Genomic DNA, 19,169 nt, shown 5'->3' with positions numbered 1-19,169 from the left:
TTCGCGATCCTTCCGCCTCAGCCTTCTGAGTAGCCGGAATTACAGGCATGCGCTACCACACCAAGCTGATTTTTTGATTTATTGTAGAGATGAGGTCTCGCTGCCCAGGCGGGTCTCGAACCCGCGGGCTCAGGCAATCCACTCACCTCAGCCTCCCAACGGCGCGGGATTACAGGCTGAGCCACCGAGCCCGGCTGACCTAATATTTCTTAATTAATACATTTAAAATTTAGCCTTTATTAAGCCAGGTTATTAGTTTATAGTGTTTTTATAGTGCTCATGTTATAGTTTTAGAATTTGTCTTTTATTTTAAAGTATGTTTCTAGTCTATAACTGTATTATAACTTTTTAAAACAATAACATCTTAGGTTTTAAGATACTGCCTGATTTCGTTAATTAATGTATTTCTCTTTAATAATATAACATTTTAATTGAAATTAATTATTTTGTAGAACAAAATTGATAACAATATTTTATAATATGTAGATATAATTTTACTGGTTGAACTTAAGAATATCAGGATAGAGTTTATGTTGCATTTGTCATTGCTCATAGTTTTAAAATTATGGTTATCACTTTAAATCTACTTACATTTAAAAATTTTTGACCTAAGCTGCCAAATTTTTTGCCAAATATATTACTTGATTACAGCGATGATAATGTGTAAATGAAAAAATTGGAAAAACACTTGCCATAGTTATACACATTTATTTTTCAGAAAGAAGTACATGATTTGGAAATACAATTAACTGCCATTATGACAAGCGAACAACAGTGTTCAAAACAAGCTAAAGATCTGAAAACTGAGCTTGACAATGAGAAGTATGTTTTCCATCTATCTACAAATAGTATAGATATTCAATTCCTAAACTTGCTAGAATAAATAAGTTGGTAAATTATGTTCAGTATTTATTTGAATGGATGTGCAATTGTATTTGCTTCTAATTGAAGATAGAAATAATTTAGCAACTTCATTGCTAAGGGAAGTACACATCACTGGCATAAAAGAGTACATCACAAAGGTGATAACCAATCAATGTATTACTTTTTTTGGAGTTATTTAGTTCCCCATAAAAATAATCACTTGCATTCTAACTAGTTATTTTGGTTGTTTTCCTAAATTATTTCATGGGTTTGATTTGATAAAAATGTCAAAATACGAATTCATTTCTTAACATTGTCCAAGTAAAATATTTAATTGAATGATTTCACCTACCCAGTAAGTTTAATTTGGAGAGAGAATAGGGGAAATAATTATTGTGTTATCGCTCAAAGAAAAGTAAATTCAAGTATCTAATCTAGTGTTAAGCATTATTTTTTTCTTTTTTGGTTGCTTCTCAACTCTAGATAGAAGTGAAAAGTAAACAGTTTATGTTTTCCTAAAAAGGAAACAGTTTCTTTTTGGCTTCCACTTCCTGTTTGTGGTACCCTTTCAACAATACTCTTTTAGGGACCCTAGGTAAAATTCATCTATTAACCAAAATCATCTTTAGAGAATGGATTGGTTAGTTATTTTTAGTGTAAATTTATTTTATCCTTGGTATATTTGCTTTTTGACCTTTCATTGAGTAATGAAAAGCTTTCTCCTCTTTGATGAATTTCTAGCATCATTAAGTAGGAATAGATAGTAGATGCTCCTGAAATCACTCCATAGAGCCACATACTCTTCTGCATTCATTTAAAATTGATCCTGGCTGCAACTAATAACAGCAATAATCTCTCTTCCAATGTAGACCATTTGAGACCTTGTAAAAACAGGTTGAGTATTGTGCACAAAAGTTAAATCTAGTTTCATGTATTTTAAAGAAAATATTTAAATTAAAGCTAGCTCATGCCTCATGTACTACTTTTATTCCAATTATAAGAAGTTTGAAACAGTGTCTAAGACATAGTCTATTAGAGAAAAAAATTATGTGAAGAAAATAATGTGGAATTTGTGGAAAAGTGTGAGGGAATGAGATTGTGGGGACAATACAAGGAAGTATATTGTATGATATTTTGAAAACTCATTATAGAAAATTTTCAAGCATATAAGAAGAGAGACTAATGTAATGTAATAAACTACCAGCATGAACCCAACTTCAGGAATTATTAACCAGCGGCCAATTCTGTTTCATTTGTATACCAGCCCTTTCTTTCTTTTCTCTAATAATATTTTGAATAAAATTCCATAGCATATCATTTCATATGACACTTTTTAAAAATAGGCTTAAGAATACTGAATTAACTGCAAGCTGCAACAAGTTTTCACTAGAAAACAAAGAACTAGCACAAGAAACAAGTGATATGGCTCTAGAACTCAAGAAGCAGCAAGAAGACCTTAATGTGAGTTGAGAAACTAATGGTGACTTAATATTCTTACCTGTAAAATTAGGGTATTAGAATAGATGACTGCTGAAGATCCTTTAAGCTTTAAGTGTCTGATTGTTTTTGAGTTGAAACTTTGTTTTAAAAGAAGAATATGCATGTTGGTTTTAGATGGTGGCAATGGGCAACAGAGGTGACCCACTGATAATATAGAGGCTACTCATAAGTAGAATTAATCTAATCTAATTAATCATCCAGATTTAAAAAAATTATTTAGTCAAATTTTTATGAAGTCATATAAGAATACAATGATGAATACAATATCATCCTTTCTCTTTAAGAACTTGTAACAGTAGAAAAGTAGTAAATGCTCACATAACTTAAACAAAATAGTATGTCATATATGTTGTTAGTGGCTAATGAGAGTTTGCAGTATCACTTCTGCTTTGGTTGAAGAGAAGTCTTCAGAGAGAATATAGCATCGATTTTGACCTTAAAAGACGAATTATGAGTTCAGTAGGTAACAATGAATGGAAAGCATTCCTTGAAGCCACAACAATATGAACAAAGGCTACAAAGCTCAAAGTAGTGGGGAAACAGCAAATAAGACTTGTTCTCTTAGCTGTTATATGGATTGTTAAGAGAATAAAGTAAAGCTGCAAAAGTAGTATAGAACGATGCAAACTAAATAGCCCAGTCTCTTGTTTTGTATACAACTAAATACATTTTTATGCTGACAGATAAAGGTCTTAAGTAGTAATTTCAGTTTATTTTTGTTGAAGCAAAGTAATTAATATTAATAATTTTTTTTTTTTTTTTAGAATAGCAAAAAGCAAGAGGAAAGGCTGTTGAAAGAAATAGAAAATCTGGAAGAAACAGAAACACAATTAAGGCAAGATCAATGAGTTGGCCTTTTTTGTTTGGCAGAAGATTTTGATATTTCTTTTTAATTAACTTTTCAATGTTAATTTAGATTTAACTTTATATGATGAACATCATATAAAGTAAAAAATTAGATTTAAATTACTGTTTTGGAATCCTACCTAAAAATGAAATTTTAATAATGTGTATCTTATACTTAATGCTGAAACAGTCAGTGCGGTTAGACAAAGTAATTTTAAAGTATCATAAACTTTCTAGTTATTTAATATTCAATTAAGAAAGTAACACTAATTATATTTTTTAAATTTAGAAGAGAAATTTTAAAAATTACTTCTAATCGTATCTACTATTATAATATTGGAGTGTTATTTATACCTACTCTATATTTTAAGGAATATATTTGGTCCTTGCTTGTAATCATAGCTATATAATTTTATATATGACTCTTCCATTTTATATTACTTTTAGCATTATTCATGCTCTTAGATGTTTTCACAGTTATCTATTTTAATGCCTATATGCCAATTAGTCAAATGGATGTAAATAATATTTATTTTAATAGTTTTTAGTTTTGGGTATTTATATTCTCCAGTTTTCTATTTTTGTAATTAATGTGGTAAACATGTTAGCACACACAATATTTTTCCTTCTTTTAAATTTGATAGTGTAAATTTCCATTAGTATAATTTATTAGGTCATAGGAATAATGATTTCAATGACTTGATAGTTAAATGGTTTCCAAAAGTTGTATCAGTTGTAAACCATGCTATACAATCAATATTATATGAAAATGCTGGTTCTAAGATGTTCTAATTGATATTAGTAATTGTCATGTTATTCTTATGATTTGTAATTTTTATTTTTGGATAAGTTTTAGGATTTTTTATGTTTGCTTATTAGAATTTTTAATTGTCTGCTTATACCTGTTACACTTTTAATTTTTAAAGATATTTATTGTTTTTTAAGTTGACTTTAAACTTTGAAAAATATATTAATCTTTTATCTATTTTATTTACAGTATATATTTTGTCTAGCCTGTTGTTTTCTTTAACTTCAGAAAAATACCTGTTATAAGGGAGTTTTAAATTTTGTGTTATATTTGATTGTCTTTTCTTTTGTGATTTTACCATTGCTTTTATAATTTGAAATTTCTTGACTACCTAAAATCAGATATTAATTTTTATTTATTTATTTATTTATTTATTTATTTATTTTGAGTTGGAGTCTCACTCTGTCACCCAGACTGGAGTGCAGTGGCCGCTCCCAGCCACCGCAGCCTCGACGTGCTGGGCTCCAGCGATCCTTCCGCCTCAGCCTTCCAAGTAGCCGGAATTATAGGCACGCGCTACCATGCCCGGCTGATTTTTTTTGATTTACTGTAGAGACGAGGTCTCACTGCCCAGGCGGGTCTTGAACCCTCGGGCTCAGGCAATCCACTCACCTCAGCCTCCCAAAGACGCGGGATTACAGGCTGAGCCACCGAGCCCGGCTTAATTTTTATTTAAAAGATTGTATATTGATATTTAATTTACCCTGTTCTTTTTAAGTTATCAAAACATTTAAAACCATCAGTTTAATTCTGAACACAACGATGAGTTTATGGCATAAGTAGTGTTCCCATGTTTAGTATTTCTAAGTAGAAATGTTTTTAAATTTTAAATTTCCTTTTCTTTTATTTATTTTATTTTTTGAGTTGGAGTCTTACTTCGTCGCCCAGGCTGGAGTACTGTGGCATGCTCACGGCCACCCCAGCATTGACTTTCTGGGCCTCAGTGATCCTGCCACTTCAGCCTTCCAAATAGCTGGAACTACAGGCACGTACTACCATGCCCAGCTAATTTTTTAATTTATTGTAGAGACGAGGTCTCGCCAAGTTGCTTGGGCTGGTCTCAAGTTCATGGGCTCAGACAATCCACTCGCCTCGGCCTCCCAAAGTCCTGGGATTACAGGCTGAGCCACCAAGCTCTGCCAAATTTCCTTTTAATCTATTAGTAACTTGGATGATTTCCAAATATTTGGGAGCTCTTGTTTGTACTTACATTCTGAAGTATTCAGTTTTTGTTTTTTACATTGGTTAAAGAATGTGCTCTTTAAAATTTCCTCTTATTTTAAATTATTTGAGATCTTCTTTTGACTTCGTATGCCTCCTTTATAGGATTGTTTCAGGATTATATGAAGTAATGTGAATATAATGCACAGTACCTGGTGCATAATCCATGCTTAATGGTTTTAGCTATTACTGTTTTCCAGATTTGAAAAGTCATTGTTCTTTATATCTCTGAGGATTGGTTTTATCCTTTTTGCTCAATTTTTTTCTTTGGAGCTTGCTGTTATTTATAAATTGAACCTCTATGATTAAACTACTGTACAGTTTGGAGATAAAAGGTGAAGACATATTTTAGAGAGAGACTGCTTTGTCTTTAAGAGAATTCAAATTATTTGGACAGTACCTTCTTTGCACATCTACTTACTATATGGACTTATAGAACTGTAAATACAAATATACATAAGAACAGTAAGAATATACAGATTGAAAATTTAATACTGAGTTAAAGAGTAAATATTCTGTATTCAGTTTTTACTTGGCTATTTTACACAGTTGAACACTATTCCATGCTCTGGGTTACACCCAGCAACATATTAGTGGTAACAAGGGAGACTACTATTAGAAAAATAGCTTCAAGTATCCACCAGAGAAGAAGCACCATTATTTTCATGTACAACAGATAGATATTTAATTTAAATATTTTGAAGCGATAACATGGTGCATATGGTACAAAATTCAAAAGGATGAAGGAGCACATAAGGAAAAAAAAGTTTATTTCTTTACCTTTATCTTTCTCCTGTACAATTTCCATCTCCAGAGGTAATACTGTTTCTTTCATATGTTTCCAGAGATACTCTATGTATATGCAATGATATATGTGTATGCAAATATCTCAGACAAGTAGCTCTACAATATTTATTATAGATTTATATTTAATAAAAGTTATTTTTATTTATGTTCCTAGCTTATGTAAAATTATGAATCATTTTTAGAATAATAACTAGTTTATAAATTAAAAACATTAAAATTAAATCTTGACTTAAGAATTAAGTGTTTCTTTTCAGGGTTTCTTTAATTTGGAAAAATGACTATAAAGATAGATAACCAATTTCAAAATAAATATAAAAGTTAATTTAAATGAATGAATGAAAGAAAATGAAAAGAAAACCAGTAAAAAAATTGTCAACTATTTTAGAAATTGCAGAAAGGAAATAAATGAAAATATAATTTTTAAATAATGTCAGTCTTTTATTTCCTTTTAGAAACGAACTGGAAGCTGTGAGAGAAGAGCTAAAACAGAAAGGAGATGAAGTTAAATGTAAATTGGACAAGAGTGAAGAAAATGTATGTTATATTTAACAGTAGATTGTATCACAAAATTTCAAATCATAAAAGCAACACCACATGTTTAAAATAAAATAAATTGAAGTATACTATCATATAAATTACAGTGATCTAGTGACTGTCATAGACCATCAATATTAAAAATCTAGGAAAAGATGGATTATTTTGCTTATATCATTTATATCTGGAAGAAATAGTGGTATAATTCTGAATTTATTTTAATAAATGTGCAATACTTAGTATAGACTTACATTTAATAAAATGCTCATGTTTTAGTAATATGGAATATACTGATAACAGATTGATTAATGTTTTTGCTGTGCTTTGGTGAAAATGATTTCAACAAGTTGAGATAGGAAGAAGGTTTTTAGGAAAGAATGTTGCAAAAGTGGAATAATACAAAATCTGTGAATGATTATAGTATGTAACATACAGAGTGGGAGAAAAGTGTTCCAAAATAGAAAGATCAAGCTAGATTATAAAGGCTTTAATTATGTTCTTTCATTATTCAACAAACATCATTGACCACTTACTATGTACCAAACGTTGTTCTGGGTTCTAAGTTTGGATTTCATTTGTTTTGGTAAAAAGTAGTAATCTAATTAAAGTTTTTTTTTTCTATTGGGGAAGTGACACCTTTTAATATTTGAGAGTGAAATGAGGAGAGATGAAAGACATTGGAATAAGTCTTGAAAGTTCTAAAGAAAAAATTTTGAAGAGGATTCTGGTTTAGTTCAGTTAATGTATTTATTCCTGAGCCAATAGTTGTTGCTAGGGGATACAGTATAATCTGGCCAAGCCTAAACTACATGCCTATTCCTAGAGATAGAGTTAGCCCCCATCAAACTACTTGAACTGAGTAGGACTACTGTGGATTTTATAGCAAAGGAGTCCTTGCAGGAAATGGTGCTGGCCAGACCAAAATGTAAATCCTCTGTATAACAGGGGTCTCCAATCCCTGAGCCACAGACTGGGCCATGGACGGGTACCGGTCCTGGCATGTTAAGAACTGGGCTGCACAGCAGGAAGTGAGAGGTGGGTGAGAGAGCAAGGCTTCATCTGTATTTACAGTCAGTCCCCATCACTTGTATTACCACCTGAGCTCTGCCTTCTGTGAGACCAGCAATGGCATTAGATTCTCATAGGAGTGCAAACCCTGTTGTGAACTGTGCATGCATGGGATCTAGATTGTGTGCTCCTTAAGAGAATGTAATGCCTGATGATCTGAGGTGGAGATGAGGTGATGATACTAGCGCTATGTCTCATCACCCCCAGATGGGACTGTCTAGTTGCAGGAAAACAAATTCAGGGTTTCTATGGATTCTGCGTTATGGTGAGTTGTATAATTATTTCATTATATATTACAGTGTAATAATAATAGAAATAAAGTGTGCACAATAAATGTAACGTGCTTCAATCATTCTGAGAGCATTTCCCCTATCCCTTGTCTACAGAAAAATTATCTTTCATGAGACCACTCCCTGATACTAAAAAGGTTGGGAACCACTACTCTATAAGGATGCTATTGGAGCCCATAGAAAGAGCATCTAATCCAAGCTTGAGTCAGGGCAAGCTTCCTGGAAGAAGTGACATTCAGTTTGAAACCTTAGGTTAATGAGAATTAGTGAATGGCAAACTTAAACTCCATCTGTCAACCACTGGTGGTAGTAGAGAGAGTGGGTAAAGATGATGTAGGGAGAGTGAACGGTGGAGAGATGAAGGTGAAAAAAGATGAGAGTGGATCATTTAAAGCTGTTTAGGAGTTTGAAGAATAAGTTTTGGCCCGAGGATTGTTAAAATTATTACACTTTGGAAATCTATATGACTGTTGGAATAGTTCAAGGATAGGATGAGCAATCATTTTAAAGGGCATACAATGAACCAGGCACATTGTAGGTTCATTCTATGCGCTATCTTATTTAACTGGAAGTCATTATTCTTATTTTATGAATTAGGAAATCAGGTCTCCAAAGGGTAAAAAACTTCAAAAGTTTACGTGACTAAGAAGTAGTCGTGCTGGTCTTCTGTACTCTTTATCTGATACCACATCCTCTCACCCAAATGCTAGTTTTTTTATTTATTTATATTTATTAGTTAAATTCAACCTGAAATTCACTATTTAAAAATTTGTACCAGAGGCTACTTCAAAGCACCAAGCTTGTTGTTTGTGATGGGAAAAAACATTAATATGATATTAATGTAATATCAAAATCTTCTATTAAGAACTTAAAGAATAACCTATATTACCAGTGTAGAAAATATTAATGGTGACTTAATGAAAAAAATGAAATGCATTACAAAGTTTTGGCATATTTTAGCTTTTCATGCTTAGATTTCAACTTACTGATTGAAACAGTTTCCCAGAATGAATCCAAGTTGCTAATATTTCTGACATATTTTGCCTGACATTGAAATTCATTACACTCTTTTTTACCCCAATCCATTACCTTAGCTCAGACATTTATTATTTTATGCATACATTACAAACTGAGTCTTAGTTTCCTCATCTCCAAAAAGGAGATAATAATACCTATCCTTTCTACCTTGTTGGGTAGTTGCAAAGTTTGGATTAGCAAACATTTGTGAGAGGTATATATAAGAGATTATAAACATTTATATATAAGACAAAAAATTCAAGATAAACTTGGAAAACATAAAATTTTACACAGATAAAAATGATGAACATTAAAGTATAAACATTAAAGCAAAGATGAATTCTTTTTAAATTGATAGATAAAAATTATATATATGTTTATGGTATATAAAGTGATGGTTTGATTTATGTAAAAATTGTGAGATGATTTAATCAAGGTATTTAACCTATCCCTCACCTTTCATGTAAAGATGATTTCTTTTTTTAAAAAGGATACTGAAATAAACTGGGAGAGTTGATAACTTTTTTTTTTGAAACAATGTTTAACTTTTATTTTATTTTATTTTTTTATATCAATATTTTTTATTTTGATATTGTGGGGTACAGTTTAGGGTTAGGTATACAAATATGCTTCGTTCAGGCACCCTTGTTGATAAGGGGTATCTCCCCAGAGTTGATAACTATTTTTGTACAAATATAAGTCTAAGTTTTCTGATTATATTTTTAAAAGATAGAGAAGAAATTGGACCTTTTGTTAACATTTTTAATCTGATGTCATTTTTAGGTTCGAAGCATTGAATGTGAAGTTTTAAAAAAAGATAAACAAATGAAGATATTAGAAAACAAGGTATTATCAAATCACAAAAAACGTTTGGGAATAGAGACTCTAACAATGTGTGTGTTGGACCTGGATTCTGTAGGGCCAGTCTTTATATTGTCCTGTACAAAAAAATGTCAATTTTTCTTGATGGCTTTGAGGAGTTATGTAAGATTTTTACTGCAGGTTTCCTGAAGAAGCTCAATGAGTACAAGACAGCTTTCGGTTTTATGCAGTGTTTCAAAAGGCAGTGGCTCATCAAACTCTTCTTTAGCTCTTTCTTCCTTTCTCCCAAATAGCATACTCTTAAGAAGCTCCATTTATTGTGGAGATACTGAGGGTGACCAGCTGATTTAGAAATCACTCTTAGACATTTCTCCCATTCTTGCTACTAAGAGAGCTAAAGAAAACCTTTTGCTGTCTTCATGTTTTTACTGCTGGACTGCCCATCCCAACTCACTTCTCCCTGCTCTGTGCACCTCACTACACACTTGTCCTAGGTTTGACCTTCCATACAATAAACAATTCTCTGGAAAATGTAGTTTACTTTTTGAAATTTTGACTTCTAATAATATAATTTTCTTCTACCTGAGAATTCTGGTAAATAAAATTAATCATTTTTATGCACATTAATTTTACTTAAACATGAATTGTAATATCTTAAAACCTCTTCAAGGATTTCTGGGCATTCCACCAAATTTATTTTCAATGTCTTTAAATATTTAGAAGGAAAGAACTGTTTTAATAAAGGCCATATAGTCTTAATTCACCTTAAGTATGAAGATTATTTAGATTTAAAAGGGATGAAAACTTAAGTTACCTGAATTTTCATTCGCTTATACAGAAAGAAGGGAGAGAGGGATGATTGGCTTGGCATGGGGCAGTGAAAACAACCTCTGAAGTTGATAGCTCTGATGTCATTATCATGTTAGTATAAATATGTACTTTTTCAGGCTGTGTAGTAATACCAGTTGTAAAGGTGGAGTTTTAGGAAAAACTTAGCAGGAGAAAGTTGTGGTACTCAACATGAACTTTCAAGAGAATGCATTTTGATGACCTGAAGACTGGAGGACTAAGAGATACATGCAGTGTGTGTTCTGTTCAGCAAAGTAATAATTTGATGATTCTTGAAACTGATATTCTTTAAATTAGTACAACATTTATTTGGTAAGGCCAAGAAGTAACTATTTTTCTGTCTATTGAGTTTAAAAATTCAATTAAATTTTTCATTGCTACAAGTTCTAATTAGTTCTTTTTAAAATCTGCTTAATCATCTTTTAAAGTCTCCTGTTTCTTGTTGATAGTTTCAAGTTTTTAATTTCTTAAATATGCTTATTTTATATTCTGTATCTGATAATTTCAGTATCTGAAAAGTTTCAGATCTGATTCTGCTGTCTGTTTTTTTTCTGCTGTCTTTTACTTTTTGAGACCTACTTTCAGGTTTTTTATGACTCCTTGGAATTTTATCTGTGGGAATTTTATATCTTCCCGAAAAGATATTTTTGGGAGCACTTCTAACCAGGGACCATTTTATTGTCTCCATTTGAATTTTTCCTGAACTATACTGGTAGCATGAATTCAGCCTGCAAACTTATATAAGGCTAGCTCGTGGTTACAGATTTTCAAGGAAGATTTTAATCCCCTTAATCGGTTCCAAAGTAAAGGCAGACAAGTTTCCTTACTATACCCTTCTGTGTGTCAGGTTTATTTCTTGTTGATCCTTTCACTAAGCATGTAGTTTTTTAAGTTCCTGGCTTAATGCAGGGTTGTCTTATTGGAGTTCTACCTTTAGTGGACTCTAAATCTTGCCTCATATCTCCCTTACCATGAATGAGTTCGGCGTGACTTCCCTTAGGTCAAATACTGGGTTTAGTGCTGACCTGAAACCTATTATCACTTTAAAGTGATAATTTAAAATAAGCAGATTTCTTACTTTCTAGACATTTATTTTAATATTTTTATTAAGAAGTCATTCTGAAGATCTAGGTGACTTTCTGCCAAAAATGAAAATACTTGTTTTTTTTAATAAATAAGAATAATATACAAAATAGTTTTACCTGCTAATATGTTTATTATATCAGTTAAATTGGTATGAAAGTTCATGAAATGCCTCTTACTTTGTATAGCATTTCTTCTTTAGTTTTCTTTTAAATTTTTTGAAAGGGACCATTTATGGGCATGGTGCATGTAACAATTAGCAGTGCCATGTATTATTCAGTTTTAGATATTCGCTGACTATGACTACAAATGATTGTTGCAAGAAAAATATTTTAAAAGTTTTTCATGGAGATTTTTATCCTACATTGATGGAAATTAGGACAATTTATATATCTGTGATGTTTTAGGACCCCTTAGAAATCTGTGCTGCTTTTATGGTACTCCAAATATTTTGGGGGCTAATATCTTTTAATCCAGTTCTGCATGTGTGCCCAGATAAAATAATGTCAAAAAGTGAGACATAAAAAAGTAGGTTAGCTGATATTTCAATAAGAGAAATTGGAATGTAGAGAGAAATAAAGTATCAAAGTATTTTCTCCAAATATAATAAGTAAAAGAGAGCTCAGAAATTAGGAATAATAAGTAAGAAATTGGACAAATTATAGTTTTTCTTAGATCTGACTGCTACTTTTCACAATCTAATTAATAATATGATTCAGCTTTCTATATAGGATTGACCAAGAGGTGCATTTACTTAAATAGTTGAATTCATATGTCCTTTAAGTAGATTAATAAATGTTGAGAATTTCAAATTTGTATAGAGATAATCTTTCCTAAAATTTGTAGTTTTTCAAACATATTTTTATGTTAATGGAGTTATTTGCAAAATGATTTTAGTATGATGTAGTACAAAATGATTTGCAAAATGATTTTAGTATGATGTAATACAAAATGATGTAGTACTTTTATTTGAAATTGCCCATTTTGACTGAAATACTGAATAAAATAACTATAATTTCTCATAATTTTTTAGTGTAACAATTTAAGGAAACAAATTGAAAATAAAAGCAAGCATATTGAAGAACTTCAGCAGGAGGTATGCACTGTTTACAAATATTCTCAAAATTAAACTGATATTTTCACTACAGTTTTAGAGAGTAATACTTTTCTTTCCTTTAGTAATTTAAGCCTAAATTAGTGGCAGTGTAAGCTTGAATCACTTTAGTACTAAGTATAATTCTTTATTTTTAACTTTTAACAGAATAAGGCCTTGAAGAAAAAAGGTTCAGCAGAAAGCAAGCAACTGGATTCTTATGAGATAAAGGTATTTGACTTATTTATTTATTATATTTTAGCATGGAGACAGGATCGTGCTATATTGCTTAGGCTAGTCTCAAATTCCTGGGCTCAAGTGGTCCTCCTGCCTTGGTCTCTCAAAGTGCTGGGATTACAGGTGTGAACCACTATGTCTGACCATTGTTTTTTAAATAATAGTAAATAGATGAAAATTTAATAATTTTATGTCATTTATTTATACTGTAATAGTTACTTTAAAAGATTGTTAACTTTTTGGATTGTGGGGTTTAATTCTTCTAGTTGTAATAGAGTGCTCACCTGTGATTTAGCTGGGTCAGAAGTATCTGAGCAGCTTTAAAAAAATTGGTGTGTGTGTGTGTGTGTGTGTGTGTATGTGTGTGTGTGTTCCTTACCTCTATATTAAAAAGTGAGAGTGAGAAAGTTTGGAGTGAAGCCTTGGAACCTACATTTTAAAAATCTTTATATGTTGTTATCATGCTGCACAAAAGGATCAAGAACCAGTGACTTGGGGAAAACAAATTAAAGCCTTACTATGTAAGCTCTTGATAGTAAAGACATATTTTGTCATCTTATTCCTGAATCTTTGAACAATGACTGACATTTAGTAAGTACTTAAAATGGGTTTTTAAACACTGAATGGAAAGCAGTGGTTTTCACTATGTTAAGTATGTGTTTAATGGGGTAAACATAAAAATATTATTGTTTGAAATAAAAAATATGTGAATGTTGTGATTAAAAATTAAGATAGTTAAGAACTTTTATAAACCAATATATAGAAAAATAGTAGATACATATATCCTATAATTCATCGTTTATTTTCCTATCTCAAGTCGGGAGAATTGAGCAGAAAATATTCATAGCAGCATTATTTTTAGTAACTCCAAAGTGAAGACAACACAGATGACCATCAATAGTATAAAATCCAGTCAATAAAAATGGCACCAAAATAACCAAGATACAGCCAGGCTCAGTGACTCAACCTGTAATCCCAACCTGTAATCCCTTTGGGAAGCCAAGGCGAGTGGATTGCCTAAACCCATGGGTTCAAGACCAGCCTGGGCAACTTGGCAAGACGTTGTCTCTACAATAAAGAAAATTAGCTGGGCGTGGTAGCGCGTGCCTGTAGTTCCAGCTACTTGGTGAGGCAGAAGGATCACCAGAGCCCAGAAGGTCGACACGGGTGGCTGTGAGCATGCCACTGGACTCCAGCCTGGGCAATGGAATGAGACTCCAACTCAGTAATAATAATAATAATAACAACAGCAACAACCAAGATGTTAGAATTAGCAGATAAAATTGTACCCTACATCTTTAAAATAAAATAAAAATTGAAAACAAAAATTAGCAGATAAGATCTTTTATTTGGTTACTTATAAACATGTACAAAGACGGAAAGGGAAATACGGTCATATGAAAGACCAGATGGGGAATCTCAGTGAAGAAATGAAAACTATGAAAAGAATCAAATGAAATCTCTAGAACTAAAAAGAAAAATATCTTGGAAAACAAAAAAAAAAGAACTTCAGATGATCCTAGTAGTAGATTTCAGACAAAAAAAATCAAGTGTTGTAAACTTGAAACTGGATCAGTAGAAATTAGGAAGTCAGAAGAACAGAAGAAGAGTTTTTTAAAAAGGAAGTAATTTCCTCAGTGACCTGTAGAACAATATCAAGTAGTGTCAAACGTGCAATTGGAGTCCCTGAATAAGGGAAGAGAAGAAATAATAGGACAAAAGAAAATTATTTGAGGAATTTCTCTAAATTCTCTTACATTTAATGAAAACCATAAACTTGTAGATCTGTGATCTTCAGTAAATCTAAAGCAAGAGAAATAGAACACCATACCTAGGCAGGCATCTCTTAGTCAAAGAGAAACTTTTAAAAAGCAGACAGAGAAAAGTATCACATTGCAGGACAGTGTCATAAATTATGACTGACCTTGTATAAGGACAATGAAGTCTAGATGACAAAGGAATGACATTTGTAATGTGATGAAAAAAAGAAACCATCAACCGAGAATTTTATATACCATAAAAAATCATATAATCGTCTCAACAGTTGCAGAAAAGCATTTGGTGAAATTCAGCACTTATTCATGATAAACAATTTTTTCATAAACTAGGACTAGAAGACTTCCCCAACCTGTTAAAGAACATTTACAGAACATCTACAACTAGCATCATACTTGATGGTGAAAGACTGAATACTTTCCCTTTAGCATCAAGAACACTGCTTTCAGCACTCCTATTCAACAATGATAATGTATTGGTTCTAACTAGCACAATAAGGCAAGAAAAATAAATCAAGATATACAAATTAGAAAAGAATATATGGCTGGATGTGGTGGCTTATGCCTGCAAAAGCTGCTTATCAAAAGGCATCCTTAAGAAAATAAGTAGGCAAGGTACAAAGAAAGAGAAAATGCTGACAAAACATTGATTTGACAAATCACATATATTTAGGATATGCAAATAACTCTTAAAACTGAATAATAAAAAGATACATATCCCAATTAAAAATGGGCAGAAAAGAATGACAAAATAACATCCTGGTTTAAAAATGGGCAAAGGACTTGAATAGACATTTCTGCAAAGAATGGCCAGTAAGCACATGAAAATATGCACAACCTCACTAACTATTGCACATCAAAACAACAGTGAGATGTCACCTCACACTCATTAGGATGGGTACTGTTGAAAAAAACAAAATAATGTGTGGACGCGGTTGTGGAGGAATTGGAATCTCAGCACTGTTGATGGAAATGTCAAATGGTGGCCACTCTGGAAAACAGTCTTGTGGTTACTCAAAAAAATAATTTAGAATTGCCATATGATCCAGTCATTCCACTTCTGGGTATATACCTAGAAGAATTGAAGGCAAGGTCCTGGAAAGATAAATATACACCCGTGCTCATCGTGGCATTATTCAAAATAACCAAAAGGTGAAAGCAACCGAAGTGTACATAGACGGATGAGTGGATAAGCAATGTTATATATGTTTATATCCATGGCATTCCATGCGATATGGAGAATAATTTGTGGTTTCTTACAAAACTAAACATGACCCAACAATTATTTTCCTAGATAATGTACTTAAAAGAAATGGAAACGTATCCACTAAAAGTCTTGTACAAGAATGTTTATAGTGACTTTATCCACAGTTATATTAACATGTTCATTAGCAGGAGGCTGGATAAACAAACTTGGTATATTTTTACAATTGACAATAAAAGAGACTTACTGGATACATGAATCTTGGAATATGCTGAGAGAAAGAACCTATATACAAGAGTGTATGTTTGACATAATTCTATTTAAATGGAATTTCAGAATAGACAAAACTAAATTATACAGACAGAAAGCAGAACATTGGTTGCCTCAGTGGGGAACTATTAGTCTGTGAAGAAACGTGAGAAAACTTTCTGTGTTATCGAAATCATATCTTTATATATGTGTGTATATATATATTTATTGTATTTTAAAGATGTGGAGTATAATTCAGCATTAGGTGTATTAGCGGTCATCATACAGGTAAAGTTTGAGCCACTTTTTGGTGTCCACTTTGCCTGGTTTGAGATCAGATACCCTTATTGATGTTGTGTTCCCCCCGCCATCCCCACCCTGGTAGTATCCCGCTACTGCCAATCCCATTCTCAAAGTATTATGGTAATTATTCAGGGTCTGCTTGAAGGGAGAACACGTGGTACTCTGTTCTTTTTTTCTGTGATAGGTCACTGAATATGACAGGCTCTAAATCCATCCAAGTGGTTGCGAAGTCCATATATTTGTCTTTATGGCTGCATAATATTCCATTGTGTATATTACCACATTTTAAAAATCTGGTCCAGTTTCAATAGGCAGCATGGTTGATTCCATGTTTTTGCTATTGTGAATAGTGCTGCAGGAAACATGCATGTGCAAGTATCTTTTTTTAAGAATGATTTGAGTTTCTCCAGGTATATTCCCTGTAGGGGGATTGCTGGGTCATATGGAAGGTCAATTTCTAGTTCTTTCAGAAATCGCCACACTGTTTTCCAAAGAGGTTGCACTAGTTTGCATTCCCACCAACAGTGTAGAAGTATTCCTTTTTCTCCGCATCCTCACCAGCATCTGTCGTTGTTTGTGTTTTTAATGATGGCATTTCTACTAGGGTTAGGTAGTATTATGGTTTTGATTTGCATTTCTCTGATCATTAGTGAGGCTGAGCACTTTTTCATGTGTCTGTTGGCTACCTGTATATCTTCTTTTGAGAATTGTCTATTCATGTCTTTTGCCCACTTTTTAATGAGGCTGTTTGGTTTTTTCCTTTTAGCACGTTTGAGGTCCTTGTAAATCCTGAATGTTAGGACTTTGTCAGATATGCAGTTGGCAAATATTTTTTCCCATTCTGTGGACTGTCTCCCCACTCTCTTGATGGTTTCTTTTACTTTGCAGAAGCTTTTCAGATTGATGAGGTCCCACTTGCCTATCATATCTCTTATGCATGCGCATTTGCGGTTTTGATCAGGAATTGGTTGCCAATTACATTTTCCATAAGGGTGTCTCCTGCATTTTCTAAGGTTCTTTTTTTTTTTTTGAGTTGGAGTCTCACTCTGTCGCCCAGACTGGAGTGCAGTGGCCGCTCCTGGCCACTGCAGCCTCTACCTGCTGGACTCCGGCGATCCTTCCGCCTCAGCCTTCCAAGCAACTGGAACTACAGGCACGCGCTACCATGCCTGGCTAATTTTTGACTTATTGTAGAGATGAGGTCTCGCCAAGTTGCCCAGGTGGGTCTCAAACCCGCAGGCTCAGGCAATCCACTCACCTCAGCCTCCAAGGCGCGGGATTACAGACTGAGCCACTGAGCCCAGCTTCTAAGGTTCTTGTAGTTTGAGGTTTTACGTTTAGGTCTTTGATCCATTTAGAGTTGATTTTTGTGTATGGTGATAGGTAGGGGTCTTATTTCAATTGTCTGCATATGGTCAGCCAGTTTTCCCAGCACCATTTACTAAATACGTTCTCCAGTTGTTGATAGTGGAGGTTTTGTCGAAGATTAGTTGATTGAGAAATTGAGGTTTTGCTTTTGGAATCTCTGTCCTGTTCCATTGGTCTATATGCCTGTTCTTGTACCAATACCAGGCTGTTTTGATTATTGTAGCGTTATAGTAAAGTTTGAAGTCTGGAAGTGTGCTACCTCCTACTTTGTTTCTTTTGCTGAGGATTGTTTTGACTATTCATGGTTGTTTATGTTTCTATATGAATTTCTGTATTGTCATTTCCTGGTATGAGAAGAATGATGTTGGTAATTTAATGGGTATAGAGTTGAATCTATAGATTGCCTTGGGTAGGATGGACATCTTAGCAATGTTGATTCTTCCTATCCACGAGTATGGAATACTTTTCCATTTGTTTGTGTCATCTTGGATTTCTTTGAGCAGTGTTTTGCAGTTTTCATTGTAAAGGTCTTTCACTTCTCTGGTTATGAAGATGTCAAGATATTTCATTTTTTTGGTGGCTGTTGTGAATGGGATTGTCCTTGTTGTGTGGTTCTCTTCTGTTTGTTGTTGGTATATAAGAATACGACTGTCTTTGCACATTTATTTTGTGCCCCAAGACTTTGCCGAAGTCCTTTATCAGTGCAAGCAGGTTTTTGACAGATTCTCTTGGATTTTCAAAGTATGGGATCGTATCATCAACAAAGAAGGATAGCTTAACTTCAGCTTTTCCTATTTGGATACTCCTGATTTCCTTCTCTTGTCTAATTGCTCTAGCTAGGACCTTCAACAGAATGTTGAACGAGAGGGGTGACAGCATGCAGCCTTGTCTTGTTCTGGTTTTCAAGAGAAATGTTTCCAGTTTCTGTCCATTTAGCAATATGGTGGCTGTGGGTTTATTGTAGATGGCGCTTACTATTTTGAGATATGTTCCTTCTCTGCCTAGGTGTTTGAGGGTTTTTATCAAGAAAAGATGCTGGATTTTATCAAATATTTTTTCTGCATCTAATGATATAATCATGTAGTTCTTGTTTTTACATCTCTTGATATATTTAATTTATTTTATGGTCATGTGAATGTTGAACCAGCCCTGTATCCTGGGGATGAAGCCTACTTGGTCATGGTGGATGATTTTTTAGATGTGTTGTTGGATCCAATATACTAGAATTTTG

The 19,169-nt window shown here is 32.9% G+C and overlaps 1 protein-coding gene across 3 annotated transcripts in view; it reads left to right on the top strand.

The window, feature by feature from the left end:
* SYCP1 (synaptonemal complex protein 1) overlaps nucleotides 1–19,169 on the top strand; it is a 175,925-nt gene that overhangs the window by 84,035 nt on the left and 72,721 nt on the right. For all 3 annotated transcript variants that reach the window (XR_002481905.1, XM_008056892.1, XM_008056891.1), the window contains exons 17-22: nucleotides 719–822; nucleotides 2,208–2,325; nucleotides 3,129–3,199; nucleotides 6,499–6,580; nucleotides 12,743–12,805; nucleotides 12,971–13,033. Coding sequence is in view for 2 of the 3 variants with exons in the window: in XM_008056892.1 (XP_008055083.1) it covers nucleotides 719–822; nucleotides 2,208–2,325; nucleotides 3,129–3,199; nucleotides 6,499–6,580; nucleotides 12,743–12,805; nucleotides 12,971–13,033 (501 nt within the window). In the remaining variant the exon portion in view is untranslated. The remainder of the gene's footprint in view (nucleotides 1–718; nucleotides 823–2,207; nucleotides 2,326–3,128; nucleotides 3,200–6,498; nucleotides 6,581–12,742; nucleotides 12,806–12,970; nucleotides 13,034–19,169) is intronic.

Source organism: Carlito syrichta, unplaced genomic scaffold (assembly GCF_000164805.1).
Source record: "Carlito syrichta isolate Samal-C Ts95f unplaced genomic scaffold, Tarsius_syrichta-2.0.1 Scaffold302570, whole genome shotgun sequence".
In the NCBI taxonomy this organism is placed as follows: Eukaryota; Metazoa; Chordata; class Mammalia; order Primates; family Tarsiidae; genus Carlito; species Carlito syrichta.
This window is presented reverse-complemented; position numbering and strand designations above follow the sequence as displayed.